Consider the following 17,476-nt stretch of genomic DNA (forward strand, 5'->3'; position numbering starts at 1 on the left):
GAGGAAACCTCATCCTTAGCATCATCTTTACAAGAATGATAATGCAATTTAAGATACTTTTTGGGAAAAATGGAAGAAGGGTGATTAGAGATGCAAAGCCGGGTATTGCAGATGTGCTATCCTGAAGTCTTGGCATGATGCTAGCACGCTAGAGACAAAGCATTCCTCTCCTTTCCTTGATAGTTTCTTCTTTGGCAAATTTGGAAACAATTTTCAGCTAAAACCCAGAAGTAGCTAGAGGATCTTCTGGCAGCTTTTTGTCTGAAATATCTCCTTTGGGGAGTTGACTTAAAAACAAAAAATTAAAAAATAAAAGCTAAAAAATTTCCCCTAAGAGAAAACATCTTTTAAAGTCATGTCTATCTATTTGCTCAGAACATGGATCATGTTTTTCTTGCTTGATTTTACGTCAGCAGCATCAATGAACAATCTGCAAGCAAATACTGCCTCCAGCCACATCTTTGTGTCTACAATCTATACAGTCGCACAGTCTGGCACTTCAATGTGAGCTCGGTTTTAGGGCGGCTGGTGGTTCAGAGTTAGTAGAGAGCCTCAAGCAGTTCCAAGTAACTGCGTTAAGGCTGCAGGGGAGTTTTGGAAAACACAGTTTTCCCAGCCTTCAAAAACTCACTAGATTCACATTTTGCTTTATAACATCCCAAAGGCTTTCCAATATGGTAATTTTTTTCTCATATTTCTGTCACCTTACCCAACCAGCAACTGTCTGTGCCACCCATCTGGGTAGTCTGAATGCAAAGATTGTATGAGACCAACCATAAGGTGATCAGAGATCTGTGTCAGCTTCAGAAAAATGCAAAAGTTGTACCTTGGTGTTTTGTTCGTTTGTTTTTCTTAAAGCACAGTTACATTAGGACAGCAAGAGGGGTGGCATACTGCAACAAGAACACCTTATATTGTGTTATCAGACCTAAACGATGGGGATTCAGTTCCCTTCTGGAATTGCAAATGTAGAGCAAATCCAGGATTCCCTGCTTTCCAGGGGAAGACACGAATGACTTGGCTCTTACTGTAGCATTTCTACTTTGACTCAAGCCAGGCAGACTGACTGGCTCACCCAGCAGTTAGGACATTCATTTGGAACAATGGAGATACAGGTTCAAGACAGTAACATTGGGTTTTGGCAAATTAGCTGTTTCCAACATGAAAGCCTTTCATCTCAGAGTCTCCAACCGTCTCTAGCTGGCAGTGCTTTCTGGAGCCTTAAGCAGCATACATTTATTTTCATGTCCTTACAAGCAGAGGAGACTCAACCAGTACAGAGAGTATATCTTTGTACAAAACAACCAAACCCAAAACAAAACAAACACCACCACACACAAGTATAGAATCAGGTTTATAACCGTAAGTGTAGTTGGCTAAAGGAAGTAACTTTTTGGTCTTCTTGTTTTGTCTTTTAGAAAGAAGTGCAGAGTTTCTTGGTCATATTTGCTCTGATTGCTGTTCCCTGGATGCTCCTAATTAAACCTTTCATCCTCCGAGCCAACCACCAGAAAGCACAGCGCATGGTAAGGGATGTGGATCAGGCAAGAAATGTTCAGTACAGCAGAGGCAAAGCTGAGGAGACAGATGCCAAAAACTCTTTGCAGAGATCTAGATCTGCTTTTCTCTGATCTCAGAATTTCTCCAGTGATTTCAAACTGTACTTAATCACACATGCAAAGAGAGCATGTGTATGGACATTTGGCTGAGCCATCTCAACAGGAAACAGGAGCTTTGCTCACAAGGCCGTACCCTATTTGTTGAGAGAGGAGTTAGGCTGACACTGATCTCTTTCAAGGGTTGTATCCAAAACCAGAGAAGGTTTAGAAAGACTGAAGTGCCAGTAAAGCCAAAACAGGGCAAAGGACTCAGTTCCTGGCCCACAGCCACCACTAACCACTGTTTGTCTGCTCTGTAGGAATGAGGCACCTGTGATGCTCCTCCCTTGGAGAGATCAACACTGCTTGTAGGAGAGGCTTGATTTAAAAGCTGTTGCATGCTTTCTTCCCTAAGTGATTGCCTTCATATTAATGAAGCCTGCCTTCCCATGGGCTCTGTGGTTTGCCCAGCTCTCTAGTGTGCAACTGAGGCAGCTGCAATTTCCCAGTTGTTCATTAATTCTCTCCTTTATTACACTAACACGACTTTACTTGTCTGTCAGGATTTACTTCTCTTTATAGTTGGAGTTAGTGCCTGGAGTACCTTTTATAGAGCACAGATGTTTCCATTTGAAGAAAGAGATGCTGGTTGTGTTGCATGACCTTTTCCAACCCAGTCACTTCTGACCTATAACTGAAAGCCAGATCCCTGGGAGACCTTTGCAGCCCTGCCTCTGTGCTGTAATTTCTTATTTTGTCGTTCTTCTGGGATTTGGATGAAAACTTGACATGGCTGACTCCATCTCCTGCTTTTATGCTAGTAACATCTGACAGCTTTTCCCCACCTCCTATTATGCTCCTGTATTTCTGTTCCTGATTTTCATATGTTAGCTGTCTGATCACATCTTACATTTACCCAGATTTATATGTTTGCAACAAAGTCTGCTCTCTATGCTGACATTCAGGTAAAGCAAAGACAAAGTGAGTGTGACAACGATTACTGCTGCAATAGGAAACAATATGTTATCATGAGACCTTGCCCATGAAACCTGCTGGAAGCTATAAAGAGTGACAGGACAAAACTTGGCAAAAGCTGTGAGGTCCGTATTCGGTTATGCCATATAATAGGCATATAATGTACAGCTGTTCTTATGCTGTGCTGTCATTTCTGGAGTGAGGCTCATATCAGGTTGTTCAGACCTCTAGAAAAGCTCCCTCCGTAAAGAATAATTAGAGAGAGAAGATGGGTTATTATGAGGTTTTTGTCAATTCAGAATGAATCAAGAGATCTGAATTGTATTTCTGTCTGTATCCCAGGAACTGTGTGACCCTCATTAAGTCACCTGATCCTTTCAGGCTCCATTTCCCTTTCACTAGGTGCTAATTCCTCTAATTTGCACCCATCTAATTTTGCTCATCAGCTTTAATGTGCCTCAGTTTTCTCATTTCTCAAAAGTGATCAATCTTGTCATGGTGGGTATAAAGAGGGCATTGTGAGACTAGAAACTAGCTCCAAAGTAGTTGGAATGAGTGGGAAATGCTCTAGTATGGAAAATATTTAAGTATCATTAGCCATGTGGCAGGACTACTCAGTTTCTGTGGTTCATGGTGATTGACTATTGTTGAAATTGTCCTCATGCTCATTATATGATCCTTCATATGTTACCCATCATGAGGCAGTTGATGCAGTTCTGTGCTATGGTCAGATTCATTTTGGTGTCAACCTGTAGCATGACATAAAAGACATGTTACATTTTGTTCCTGAAAGGTTCAGTCTCAAGCTGTCTCAGGAAACCCTGGAGGTGAAAATGAGGTAGATGTCCCAGAGATCAATCACGCCAAGAAAGCTTCCCAGGGAGACAACAGTGCTAACCATGGAGGACATGGGGATGATGATGAAGAGGTAAGAAGATGTGGGCAGAAAATTATTCAGACAGACACAATAGTAGAAGACACAAAGTCAAGGAGGAGGCTTTTGCAGAGTTGCCAGCCCTTCTTTTTAACAAGATACCAAGACATACTCTTGCAATAGCTTGTTTTTCCACGCAGAGTAAGCTTTGAATTTTCACATAATTCCTCTAATTTTTTCCTTTAGTTTTACTTTGTGATGGCAGGTGTTCTTACAAACATCAGGCTTTCACAAACGTCAAGCTTTTTTTCCCCTGGGGGTGTTGTTTCACTTCCACATTACACCTGGAGAAGGTCAAGCCTTCCCCAAGAGTCAGTGAGGTTTTCTTTCTTTAAATTGCAAAGGAGCATTGAAAAATTGGCAACCTGTAGTGTTGGCTAGGGAGAAAAGTCTTCTTTTGGCGGGTATTGTCAAGGCCTTCTACAGTATGCAGCAACACAATTAAAGTGATCAAAGTGTTTGTAGCAGTTGGGAGTACCAACAATATTGAGTGAGGATATGGCTGACTGTTCCTGGACACAGGGAATATTCAGAGTCTTACAAGATATGCTTATTCAGTGATATCTCCCAAAATGCATAAGCCAATAGGGAGATAGTCTGAAAAACTCTCTTTTATATAAGAATTTCTGCCTCTACAAGAATTCACAAAGACAGGTAGCAACTGGATTGCCATCTTATTTCAGATTTGAAGTCATAAGGCTGGAATAAGAGGTGGTTCATGAACATTTTCTTTTCATGGGAATTGTAGAGAACTGGGAAAATCATAGAGAACTGACAATTTTCAAAGCAGTCCTTTTATCTGGGAACTGTCTGTGTGCTGCTCAGGCCATATCAAGGAAAAGGCAGGACTATGAAAAGCCTTTGGTGGAGTGTTGCCTTGTTAACCAGAAAACTCTGAACTAAGAACTAACAAAATGTGTTCGGTTTCATGTTGTTTCAGTTCAATTTTGGAGATATATTTGTCCACCAGGCCATCCATACCATTGAATACTGCCTGGGATGCATCTCCAACACAGCATCCTACTTGCGCCTCTGGGCACTGAGCTTAGCCCATGCACGTGAGTGATTTACCACCTGTTATTTACCTCACCAGCAGCTCCATGCCCCTCACGTCCTCTGCTGGAGTTTGGTTATTGTTTTGAATTTCTCCATGAAATCAAAATTGCCCTTGTGGATGTTTGTGTCTTGCAATGTTTTGCTTCAGGTCAGATCAGTCCAAGCATTTTGCAGTGCCCACCTCAGTTTCCAGCGGTGACCCCTGGCAGCTGTCTAGCAGGCAGCTCCTGGCTGCACTTACTGGCTGGGGCCCCTTTCCCACCCCTCTGGAATAGTCCTTATGGGGTGTGGTATGGTGGGAGGTGCAGCCCAGATGGGTAGTCCAGTTCATAGAGGTAAAGGCAGCATAGGAATCATAGCTTCATTTCTACAGAGGCACTTGCTATCGCCTTAGGGTGTGCAGGTGAATGTCAAAATGACTTGAAACAGTTATTTTTATTTGGTTCAGCAAAGGAGAAAAAAGTTTGTGTTCAAGAACTCCTGGAATTTGTCATTTTCACTGGGATTTTTCCCAGCAACATTTAGTGGAACCTCACATTCCATGAGAAAAGTACAGCATTTCAATGTCTTTTGTCTTGATTTAAGATAAAAACAAATGTTCAAATACTAGAAATTGCCTCAGGCTGATGTTTCAGATTTTCAATGACTCTAATTTTTCTGAAATATTTTTAATTAATATTGCTGTACCGCCTCTGGCTAGGAGTTGTGCCTGACCTAAAGAACTGGGCTCACAAAATAGGAAAACAAAAGGCAGGCCACGCCATGGATTGACAGGGGTGAACTGTATTTCTTGGCACAGAAATGAGCTTAGTAGGTGTTGAGTGGAAGCTGATGCTCATCAGCTTTACATGGAGGACAGGTAACTAAATAAAATAAACCAACTAAAAAGCTTAGCTAAGGGCCATCTTGTATATTCTGTCAGAATTCTGCCTGGAAAAAACACTGTATTCCTTTGCAGCCTTACAAACTGGAATTGACAGGAGTGTTTTTCCCAAGGGCAGTAGTTACAAGGGATCTCTTACATCTGTTGTCACCTAAAGTAACAGATCATTAGATCTGAATATGGTTCAAAGACCAATGCCTGGCTGAACCGGTGGCTGGAGCATCTGGATGGAGAAGAGCTGAGCTAAGTCCTTGATTTTCCTGTATCACAAGAGGAAAATTGCTCAGTCCTGAATCTGTCCTGTAGGACTGGGGTAGTAAGTTAGGAATATGTTATAGTTATAGATGGAGATATACCAGTGCTGTGAACATTGATACACACCTGTGCAGGGAAAAAAAACCTTTCACAGCATGCAAGCAACCTGAACACTAATACAGTCTGCCTTGGGCAGGACCAACCAATTGTTCTTTTTTTTCTTTTTCCCACCACAGCTTCTCTGTGACACCCTAAGAGTAGCAGTTTAGAGAATTACAAATATATGTAATTTATTAATAATATATAAATTTATATAGAAATTATAATTTATTTAATTATAACTTACTAATGGGAATTACATATCTCCTGTGGGTCTTAGCATCAAACAGCAGAGCTTGTAACCTAATTTACACATGTATTGACTATGCGAATCGATCATGTTCACTGGGATTTAGCAGCAGGCAGTCCTAGAAGGCTCCACATACCGCCTATCTCCCATGTTAAAGAGGTGCAAATTAAACTGGTAACTGCATCATGCCAGGGTAACAGCAGTCTTGGTGGTGTGCTTGCCTGGACTTGTGGTGCAAAGCCAAGGCAAAACAGCACCATCAGCTTCTGACACTGTGAAGAGGAGCCATGGAAAACAGTCTGCATCCACTTTCCTTCCCCAGTCATCAAGAAGGGACAGAGTGGCCATACGTGATTACTGTCACATACCTGATTACTGTCATGTACATTTTATCCTAGGTCAACTCATCTAACTGGGAAAAATGGGTGAGCTGGCAGACTGTGCTCTGTCTGTACGCAGCTGTTGCTCAGCACTGTTTTCCCTTTATTTCCTTTGCAGAACTGTCAGAGGTGCTCTGGAGCATGGTGATGCACAACGGGTTAAACAACAGCAGCTGGGCAGGCCTCATCATCATCTTCATCATATTCGCGGCCTTTGCGGTGCTGACGGTAGCCATCCTGCTTGTCATGGAGGGGCTCTCAGCCTTTCTGCATGCCTTGCGTCTGCACTGGTAGGTGGTGTGTCTTTAGGAGCTTTTCCCAAAGAGGTCTTTGGGGAGGGGTCAGGCTGTGGAAACAGGTGACAACAGCCAGCTTGCATTAGACATATTGTGCTAGTACCTGTGTGTTAGGACATCAGTCTCCCTAGGCAAATGAAGTGAGGGAGACTCCTCCAAAGGGAGGTCAAAGCTCCCTGCTCCATCTCTGAGCTGCTCCATGGAGCAACCTGCCTGTCCTCCTGAGCCTGTAGGGCCTGTGAGCACATGTGGCAAATGGCAACCTGCAGCTCTGCCCTGGTAAACATGCAGAGCTGCCGAGGCCACCTTGACCTGCATGGTAAGGCCTGAAGGCATAGCCACACCACTGGTGGTGTATCCCACACAGGGTTACCATCAAACAAGCCACCTGGGGACTACCTCCTGCAGCAACCGTTCAGCTAGGGCTCCGAAAACCTGGGTGAGCCCTTGTGCCATTGGCCCAGGTTGAGCTCCAGGTTGTTTTGGATTTGTGGCAAACCAGTTTTAAGTTAGCTCATGTCTGCCTTAACTAGGCATCAGTCCAGGGAAGGACAGCAGTGCGGATGCACCATCAGGCTAATATGTAAAGCAAGACCAAGGTAACAAATCACCCCTCACCACCACCATAACTTGGCATCCTGCCTGAGCACTCAAGCTGTGGCACTTTCCACAATGTAACATCCCACCACAAATCACAAATGCTGCCCAGGCAAACTGGGGTGCAGTTGTTTGTCGTCGTGCAGGGAGAAGGAGACGTCCGTCTCCCACCAGAGTGTGCAACCAGCAGGCAGTTATTCCAGCTCTCAAAGCTGCTAGAAGCAGTTTGGCGGGTAGGCAAGGTCCTGCCGACCGTCCTCACGAGGAGCATTTCCAGGCTGACTGATGGAAAGTCAAAGCAGAATGCATGCTGGGTCACTCCCTGGGCTGAGACATCACCACTGGCTCCAGAAGGAGCCTGTGTTCTTGGCTTAGAGGCCACTGCCTCATGTCTGCCCTTTTCCTGTGAGTGCCATGTTTCAGCCTCTCAGCTGGCCATAGGTCCTGCTCGTTGGCAACGCCAATGCCCTCCTCTTCTCCTTCCCAGGGTGGAGTTCCAGAACAAGTTCTACGTGGGAGCTGGGTACAAATTTTCTCCGTTCTCCTTCAAGCGCATCATCGATGGCACTGCAGACGAGTGAAACTGGTGCATCGCTACTTTGCTTCTGAGACTGGGCTCTATTTCCTTGTGATTGGTCACCCACAGAGTGAGATGTATGGGATGAAACAGAATGGGATGTGGCCCTTGAAAGGAGAGAAGCTGTAGTTGGAAATGTCCTAGCTGTGTTCACATATACTGCTCTGTGAGTTGAGAGCTACACTGACCAGGCTGGCTGGACCCCTGGTTGAGTGTCTCCTCTGATGTCTTTGCCAAGTACCTGGTCCTCAGCATCTGATCGGGTCAGCTGCTTACAGCTTGGCTGAAAGTGGAGACACACCTTTTTGAATTAAATTTGTTGTTAATAATCCACTTGCATACGTTTTGCTCCACTTACTGCCTTGCCTTTGTGGCATATTCCTTTCCAAGGAAAATATGTTTCGTCTGTTGTTTCAAGCTGTGATTGGTCATATGACAATGATTAAGTCCCTTATAAGATTGCAGCCCTTCATTTAGCACACAATGCAAACAAGCTCAAAGATAGATCATATTGCAGGCTAGCAATTTTCTACATGCTTCACTACTACGACCCTCTTTTTATCTGATTTGTTCCAGGGCTTGACAGCAGTGGATTATAGATGTTTGCACACGTCATCACTTAACAGAAGTGTTAGTTTTGAGATATGTAAACAAAAGAGTGTGCCAGTTTCCACACTGGCAACCAATTTATTTCTCTCTATTGACTTCTTTCTCATTGGAGACTTAAGATGACTCCCCTTGTGCTGTATTTTTCAAGGCAGGTTGTTAAAGCAGAGAGTGTAGAAATGCTAATACCTAACGAACAGGAAGAAGAGAGGAATCAAAACAGTTGAGATGAATTTGAAGTACTGATGTACTGTGAACTTTCCTAATATTCATGAATTGCTTATCTTTCAAACTGAATAGTGTTAATTGCAACAGGCTATTTTTTTAATCATGGAAGATGTAAAAATCCCAACACAGCACATCAATGGATTTGGAAGTGGCAGTGCTTCCTTCCATGTGGTGTGATGAAACAAGCCCTGTTTTCAAACTTCCCACCCCTGGCATTCAGCTCCATCAAAGAAACCCATGAGAGAGTGTTCCCAGCAGGACACACAGCGGAACAGTCATCTTAGGCCATGAGTCTGCAGTAGTCAGGCTTGAGAGTCACCTTCCTGCTGCAGTGACCAGGGAGAAAACACAGCCCTGGGCAAAGCAGCTGTTCCTCCCTTCCCTTGTGGTCTCAAGAAGCCACATTGGTGTCAGGCACCAGTTGCCAACTGAGCCACGAGCATTTTTCCCTTTTAACAGCTTGGGTTTGAAGCCACAGCTAGAGCAGGGAAAAGGTGAGCACAGGAGGGTGTCTGTGACCCATGCGTGGCTTCATGCCACTGGTTCTTCAGGCATGAGCAGCCTATGGCACAGATGAAAAATGCACGGATATGAATACAGTTGGTGTCATGGTTGCTCAGCATGTGCACATCACCTTTGTTTCTTCCTTCCAGCCTATTTTGTCTGTTTCCATTCAGGAGAAAAGCTGTCTTGCAGGAAGAAAGGCCAAACTGGTGTGATGCATTACCAAACACTTTATGAAACAGTGGGTGGATTTTCTGCACAAACATACGTTTTATCTTTATTGCACCATTCCCTGTGATTGCAATGTAATTGAGAAGTTGATTACCTGACACAGAATACCTCCTCCTTTTAGAGCTTCTTGGTGTTTTGCTTTTTGTCTGAGGTTTACATTTTAAGCAAGAAAAACAAGTTATCATGTGAACACTGCAGGTGACAGGATGGTCTGTTGTTTACTATACCAAACAGTCATTTAAACATTTGGCTTAATTCTGTATTCAGTTCTCCCTTTCTGTGCACAACTGAATAACACAGCAGAGCCTGTGGCTCACTTGAGCATTGGTGATATGGGGACAGCTTTTCCCCACTCCACATGAGGACCAAGCCCACTTATAATCAGGGAGCATTCAGATGAAATATTGCTGAGAGACAGGGTTGTTCTTATGCACTTTGAGGAGAGCCTTGCCCTTTATCTGTGTCAACTTCTTTAAAACCCCAGGAATGTTCCAGAGAGTACTTTATTTTAAAAATACTTTCCTGCAAAAAATGAAGGGGATTTTGGAGCAGGGCAGTGACTGGCCATTCACCTGCACAGCAGCTAAGCTGAATGGGACTATGTTTTCTGGCTGCTGCTGTGAAGGTGGGCACCAGATGTGATTAGATCCAGCAGAGACCATTGTTACAGTCTAGTAGACCTTGGTACAACAACCCAGTGTCTTTATCTGGACTCCCATTGCTGAAGGAGGTTTGACTTGTAATTACCTGACTGGGAACACTTCCCAAATCAGGACCTTAGTGTGCCCCTCTGGGGTGAGCTCAGGATCGATGCCTAGAGACAAATGAGTCTTTCTGGGTCCAAAGGTGGTCATCCTATTGCTAGGAAGGCAGTTGTTTCTGAGAGCTGGTGACATCAGTTATACCATTTTGTAGGAAATTAATATTAAAAAAATTCAGTGAATGACCGTGTAAGAAGGAAAAGGGATAACAAAGTCAATCCAACTGGTTTGAGTCACTCATCCTTGTTCTCTCCTGGATATTTTATTTCTTCTCATGAGAGACATTGCTGCGTATGGCCAGGCCCTCCTGCCATGATGACTTTGGTGATGTGGATGATGAGGAAAGCCAGTTATAGAGTTCTTGTCCAGTCTCTTAGGTCCTCTGGACTGGTGATGATGAACCAGTTTTTTGATTGTACTTTCATAAACTTCAGGAGTGAACAGTTTCTTGAAGCCCAGCCTCTGGCCCCTGCAGCAAACAGCACTTTCCTCAGCGCTTATCCATATGATGGCTCTCCATCATGTCCTTGGCCAGCATGGAGACCTTTCTTCTTGCCCTCACTCTTCTGTTTGTCCTGGAGCTTTCACACATGTAGACATTCCCATTAATGCTTCAGTCTTTGCATTTCTGTGGCAAATAACTAAAATATCATGAAGTGGTTAAAAAAATATAGTAGACGTAGCATCCCTTTGTTCAGTCCCAAACACCCGGGCCTGAAAGCACATCTCTTGTGCTTTACTGGTATTTTGGTTATATTTTCCCTTCTGTGCTGAGAAGTTGGAATGCTGAAATATCTGCACCCTCCTGTGACTGCATGCATGCTGTCTGAGATTTTGTAATGCAAACATAATGGTATGGATCTGGCAGCCTGGATCATGCATCTCATTCAGCAGATGCCAATAACAGCTGTAGCTGAATATTAGATATTACTAAGAAGATGTAAAATAAGGCTGTGAAATAGCATATGTTGGCTTTTAGCAAATGTCCTCTAATGCTTGGAAGCATGAGATTCAGGGTGGGAGTTGCATGCTTGGATAAAAATATTGCAGCATTGCTGTCAGCTCATTGTATGTATTTCAAAATGGAAGGATTTGGGTAACCCTTGTGAGAGAGACACAAAAGCCATCGCAGCATCTTTGCTGGCCTTCATCAATGCCAACACACTTGAGCAGTAAAGGTTGACGTATAATCTCCTGGTCAAGAGCACCTACTCATCGTAGCTCACATTCACTGGACAACAGAACCTGTAGCACTGAGATTTGCTGCACGGTAAGGTTGGGATCACTGTGGCAGTTTAAGCCATGAATGCTCCCTGCAGTTTGGTACTTGGTCAGGAAATTTAGAAGGATGAACAGGCCTCATTTCTTCATGGTGCTGGCGCCTGAGTTGGCTTCAAGTGGCCCCCTAAGGTGGACTGGTGGCTGCAACACCTTGGCACTGCTTACAGCTTTGCAGGGCACGGCAAAGGTGCCTTTAGTGGGCACTGGTGCTGCAGGACCTGCCCCCAAAACCTGTCAGCTAAAACCTTGCTGGTGTTGCAATAGGGATGTCTCCCCAGTGCCCTCCCTCCATCTCACTGGGTTTGTCCTCACAAAAAAGGATGGGCAAATGGGCAAACACCCTCATCCACAATGAGCACCCCCTGGGGAGGAGCTGTAGGTGCCACAGGAGAAACACAAATCAGCATTAGGGCATCTCACCTGCATCACCTTCTTCCGGGGGTGGAGAGTGACCTGCCTGTGCCCAGCAAGGAGGAAAGGAGGAAATCTGAATCCTGGGATCTGGATCCCAAACCCACAGCACCACCAACACTGTAAGAAGAAAATAACAGAAGAGAAAGGAACCATCAGAAAAGAAGAAAGGTCTGCTGCTCCATGCCTGAGACACTGCAGAGGTAAGAAAGCTTCATTCAAGGAAAAAAAAAAAAGAAAAAAAAAATCTAATCAAGACTTGACTTAGGAGTGGGGGTATCTGATTGTTCATATGTCACATGCAGAAGCTCTCTGACTTTACTGACAAAATTCCTGGCTGGTTTAACGAGCAGCGCTACATATTGTGTGCCTTTTGCTGTGTCTCAGCCCTCTGCCCTGGGGCCATAGCATCCCTCCATCAGGTCCCAGCAGCAGTTGTTCCTTTTGGATGGAGAATCAAATAGTGGGAAATCTGTGACTCTCCAAGGAGGTGTGATGGAAACTAGCTGCTCCATTAGGGCAAACAGGGCTGCAAATGAGCAAACTGTGGGTTCGGTAGGAACCGCTTGATTTACTGAAGTGTTGCATCTAAATCTCTGCCTTTTGGATGTAAAGCCTAGAGCAGAGCGTACAATGCTAAGGACTTACCTGAACAGTGGCTTCTTGTCTGCTTATGGATGATGAGTTTTGCTCCAGCTGCCACAGTACCCTGGAGGGAGGGGGATGCAGCTGCCTGCACAGATTTCTGATGTTATTTAAGATGCTAGGGCTTCACCTGCTGCTATTTGAGAGCAGTGTGGATCTCTCATAGATGTTATCTGCTATCCTGATGCCTCTGGGTGGTGTCTTGGTTTCTGTGAAGTGCTAGGGGTGGCATTGCACTCTTCTGCTTGAGCACATGAGCTTTACCAGGGGTCCTGCACAGCAATGCCAGGGATCAGGGTTTCATCACCTTTTCTGGAAGAGCTGCAGTACCTCCTAACATGGCAACACGTGGCCAAGAGACAGTGAGCACCACTGAAAAGCTCCAGCATTTTTCAGCAAAAATTAGCAGAGTAACCCAGCGTCAGGCTTTCACATTGGGGTGGGAAAGGGTGTAGGGCTCGATCCTTGTCCTGGGCATGTCCCAGCCTGGCCTGCCAGCACCCTGGGCTGCACCCACCACAGGGTTCAGAGGAGAGCAGCTGTTTTACCAGACGCAGCTGTTGTACCACGCACAGCTGTGACCTGGCAGTTTAGGACAGAACCTGTTTGCAGGTCCTTCATCATAAAGGAACAGAAAAGGAGAAAAACAGGCCCCCAGATTTTGATATTGCAAAGCTCTTCTTGATTCATTGACACAGTAAAACTTTACCTCTTCTGGCGGGCTTTCCCAGGAATCCTGTTTGGTTGCTCTTGAGCTGGTTCCACTTGGAAACGGTCCATAGCTGGTGGCCAGCATGTTCAGCTCGTGGCACTGTATTGCTGTCTCTGAGGCCACTGCTGAGAAACAGTGGTAAGCAACATCCTATGCATCCTCTTGGATGCTGACTGTAACAATCCATAACAGCAAGGTGTGTGACCCGACAAGCTAATCTACCATTAGCCCTTAATGGCCTCCTATGACTGTATCTCAGTATAATGCTTTTATGGTGTCCAGCCTGGGAGTGCTGTAACTTTGTGTTTTCCATGTTTGTGCTGCCCTCTATCACAGCTGGGATTTTGCATCTTTAATCAGATGTGCTCAGTTGTAAACTCTCTCAAGATCTCACCCTCCTGCAGCCTCCCCAATCGCTGCTGGGTGGCCAGGAATGCTGCCTGGGCCAAGTCCAGCACCCCTGGAGAGAGATCATCAAAGGAGAAGGTGTCATCAAACTGAAGACTGGTTGAGTTCCCCTACCCCGGTGTCTGTGCATGCACTCAACAGGAAAGCTTGTGGGTTAAAGCAAGAAGTATACTTAATCCTTGCCCTGGGATTAAGATGAGGATAAAACCAGGGATCTGGCACTGCAAACCAGAAACACCGGTGGAGGAAGCCAGCTCTGCCCTGTTGTAATCAGGACACATATCTGTGTTTCTTGCTGACCTGAGAGGACAGGGATTAGTGCAGCGGGGGCATGAGGCAGGGGATCAGGTTTGCCGTGGGAAGTGCTCAGTTGGCAAGGTGTGGGCTGGTTGAGGAGGTGTTGGGTGCTTGCCTCTGGCTAGCCTTGCCTTCCCAGGCCAGCTGGAGTTAGGGGAGCAGCTGGGCCACCCAGTTCCTTAGCATGGCTGTTCCTGCCCCATGGCTCTGCCCCATGGGTGCTCCCGCAAGTCTGAGCCATTCCAGGGTGCAGCAGCTCTGCTGCTCATGCAACCCAGCTCCCAAATGGTGGCAATTTCTGCCTCCAACAAGGGCAACATGCTGCCAGTCATGTCATGTTTTGGCTCTAGGAAATGCAGCATCTTTTGGCTGCCTCTGCATTCCACTCACCTCTGGGCTGGGGAAGTTGTCACACGCTCTCTTGTGTGAGCAGGTCTTCTGTCTTCCCTAAGGCAGGGCCTGGATTTTCCATAAAAATGGTCACTGCAATGTGATGACTGATCTCTGTCAGTTTGACTAACCTACCTTGCGAAGTTTCTATGTATTTTTCACCAGAACCACTATGGGAAGGGACATCTCCCAGGAGCTGCCCAGAACAACGTTGTGTTTGAGCATATCTGAATATTCCCACTCCAGCGCAGGTTGCTGCTTTGCTGGCTGATTGTTCAGATGGCTTTGTGACTCTCCAGAAGTTTCACAGGTAAATCCCAGCTTTGCCCAGCAGTGACAGTGGACCCCAGCAGGAGCTGACATGGCCACTGCACCAAAAGAGGTGGAAAACGCTATTGGCTTGGAGGAAATCCACATGGAGAGACAAGAACCCCCAAAAGGTGGGTTTGTATTGTCAGGACTAGAAATTTGGGTCCCCCGTCCTGGCACTCCAGCTACCTAAAATGTCTGTATATGGAGCCAGAAGCATCAGCTTCACACTGCTCCTCTCTCATCACAGCTGCCATGCTGGTGGCTGCTGCTCATGATGGTAGGAAGAGCTGGCTGGCTTGGTTTTTCTCAGACCTCTCCTTTGTGTAAATATTTTTTTATATTGATAATTCAAGGATTCTCTCACTTTGGATACTTTTTGTAAAGAGAAAAATATATTCTATTTCAAAAGCATTTTCAAGTGAAAAAAATGCAGAAGAGCATAAAGTGAAAAGTTCTGCATTTGAAAAAGCATAAAATGAAAAGTTCTGCATTTGAAACAAAAAATAATAATTTCCTCCTGAAATCCTGTTGTACCTTCTGTTCTGTTTCAGAGGTAATGTTGATGGGTTTGAGATGACTTAGCTGGGAGATAAACGGTCTGACAGAAAAATTTATATAGCTATGACTTTACCTAAATAAGAGTTTGAATGTATACATATACTGAAAGCTTTCTGCCAGGTCTGTTTATAAAGTCATCCTGGCCCTGATCTTGAGATGCTTTGTTTGCTCTTGAAATAGGGTTGGAGTGGGGGGCAAGTCAGGAATAAGGGCTTAGGAGATGAAACCGAGCCCAGAGCTCCTGGCTGTGCTCATCTTGCAGGGCTCAGGGCTGGGGCAGCCCCCAGCTCACACCACCCATGCCAGGAGCAGACCCGTAGCCCAGGGATGCAGAGGGGCAGTGTATCATGGCAATTTGGGCAGGGGAAGGGAGCAGACCATTGCCCAGAGGTAGTCCAAGCCATGGGTTTCTGAAGCAGCTGGGTTAACTCAAGGCAAGGCTGTCCTGCCTCCATGCCCAGCCTGCCCTCTTCCCCCCTGGCTGCTGTTTCAGCAACCCCTGAGCAGGGGCTGGTCTGTGGACACACAACTGGTAGATGTTTCCAGCCTTTTTCCTGGTGTGGTGCCACAGTAACATGAAAAATGTTGACATTTCGTAAGAAGGAGGTACAATTTGACTGCTGACATGTTTTTTGTCTCTGTCTTTCCCTTTGGTGTTCAGGGCAGAAGACATTTACAGTGGAAGAGGCTGTGGAAACCATTGGGTTTGGGAAGTTCCACATTGCACTTTTCCTGATCATGGGCAGCACTGGGGTAGGTGTCTGCAGCCATCTGCACTGGCCCGAAAAAAGGCTCTTCTCATTTTCCTCATTACTGTGCAATAACAACCATAAGCACCATGAGCACGTATTGCAGCCCATTTTTTTCACACGTACCTTCTCAAGCAGGATTTCTGCTTTTGTCATCTTTGGCCAAATTAGATGTTGGCCACAAATGATTTCAGGGCAAAGCCAAGCAAGTTTTTCCTGCCTGGAGCACTGTCCCACCGGGCAGCACTGGTGGGGCACATCTTCAGTAGCACCTGAGGGTTTGGTTCAGTCTCTTGGCAGCATGTTTCATGCCATCCCCAGGGCACCCAAACCCTGCTCAACCTGGCATGGGAGGGCTGCCATCCTCTCACCCTTGGGTACCTGAAAAATTTGCCAGGGTCTTGGGTTAATGGTGTATCTGTCTTGGGAACTGGGGCAAAAGCCTGAGGTCAGGCTGGGGTAAAGATGTGATGTTAAGACGTGATCCATGAGGATCACTGCAGCTGAGGTCTAGAAATCTCTTGCTATGAGTAAATGATAGGCTTATTTCTTTTATTTCTTAACTGAAGCCAGCTGCTGGGGCAAACAGCCAATGGATCAATGAAGTTATTAATAAAAAAATTAGAAAAAATTAAAAAAAAAACTAACCAACCAACCAAAACAAAACAAATGCCGAAACTTTTAAGTTCTCCTTGAATTCTCCTCAAACAGATGTAAAATGTTCCCACTTAAATGAAACTTTTTGCCCTGTTGGGGCAGAAAGGGGGACATGGATGGGGAGAGGAGGAATTCACAATATTAACAACCTCTTCACTTGGAGCCTGGCAAACCTGGTCATCTCTAGGTTAGATGCCAAAATTCACAGCTGGGTACCTAACCAAGAAGCTTGGTTTCCAGAGATTTTTGAAGACCTTCCACTAGCACAACTGAGTGAGAGTGTCCTCTGCAAAGGATAAGTCTTTCCAGCTTCCTAGATACACTGTGTACCTAGATACCTGCTTTCTAGGTACATCTTTCTCCCTTCTTCTCCAAGTGCCTTTTTCCAAGTGCTCACGTCTTCCAGATCATGCACAGGGTTCAGACCACTATGGAGACACCATGGCTTTGCAGGGCTGTTTTGACATGGTGGGACTGCTGTGGCTGCAGGCTTGGTGGGACTTCTATGACTGCAGGTTTTGTAGGACTAATGAACTTTCCCCAGTGGGCTCCTTGTGGCTTCCCTTCTTGATAACATGCACACTTGTTCCCGAAGGTGGTTGAAGCCATGGAGATCATGCTAATAGCTGTTGTGTCCCCTCTCATCCGATGCGAGTGGCAGCTTCAAGACTGGCAGGTGGCTTTAGTGACAACGGTGAGTGACTTGTATTCTCCCCATGCATGTCATCCATCATGTGGTCATTGTCAGGGACACCACCAAAGACTTTGCAAAGTACGTTATTTCCCAGTGGGCCAAATAAATTCCCTCTCAGGGACAGGAACAGTA

General features: G+C 45.5%; 1 protein-coding gene and 1 long non-coding RNA gene across 6 annotated transcripts in view; one reads left to right on the plus strand and one right to left on the minus strand.

The window, feature by feature from the left end:
- ATP6V0A4 (ATPase H+ transporting V0 subunit a4) overlaps window positions 1-8,233 on the plus strand; it is a 32,717-nt gene extending 24,484 nt beyond the window's left edge. For all 3 annotated transcript variants that reach the window (XM_021284637.2, XM_065038081.1, XM_005500269.3), the window contains 5 exons: window positions 1,419-1,526; window positions 3,367-3,501; window positions 4,448-4,565; window positions 6,549-6,720; window positions 7,811-8,233. In XM_021284637.2, coding sequence (XP_021140312.1) covers window positions 1,419-1,526; window positions 3,367-3,501; window positions 4,448-4,565; window positions 6,549-6,720; window positions 7,811-7,904 — 627 coding nt within the window. In that variant the 3' untranslated portion in view covers window positions 7,905-8,233. The remainder of the gene's footprint in view (window positions 1-1,418; window positions 1,527-3,366; window positions 3,502-4,447; window positions 4,566-6,548; window positions 6,721-7,810) is intronic.
- LOC135575974 (uncharacterized) lies at window positions 6,252-14,862 on the minus strand. Of its 3 annotated transcripts, none has more exons than XR_010467488.1 (3): window positions 13,277-13,902; window positions 11,932-12,042; window positions 6,252-6,776 (listed from the first exon to the last, which is right to left on the minus strand). It is a non-coding gene; the product is annotated as an uncharacterized LOC135575974 (long non-coding RNA). The 3 variants fall into 3 exon arrangements; XR_010467490.1 differs by lacking the exon at window positions 6,252-6,776 and adding exons at window positions 10,317-10,871; window positions 14,375-14,862 and having other exon boundaries at window positions 11,932-13,739; XR_010467489.1 differs by lacking the exon at window positions 6,252-6,776 and adding an exon at window positions 10,317-10,871.
- Window positions 14,863-17,476: the final 2,614 nt, after the last annotated feature.

Source organism: Columba livia, chromosome 1 (genome assembly GCF_036013475.1).
Source record: "Columba livia isolate bColLiv1 breed racing homer chromosome 1, bColLiv1.pat.W.v2, whole genome shotgun sequence".
Classification (NCBI taxonomy): Eukaryota; Metazoa; Chordata; class Aves; order Columbiformes; family Columbidae; genus Columba; species Columba livia.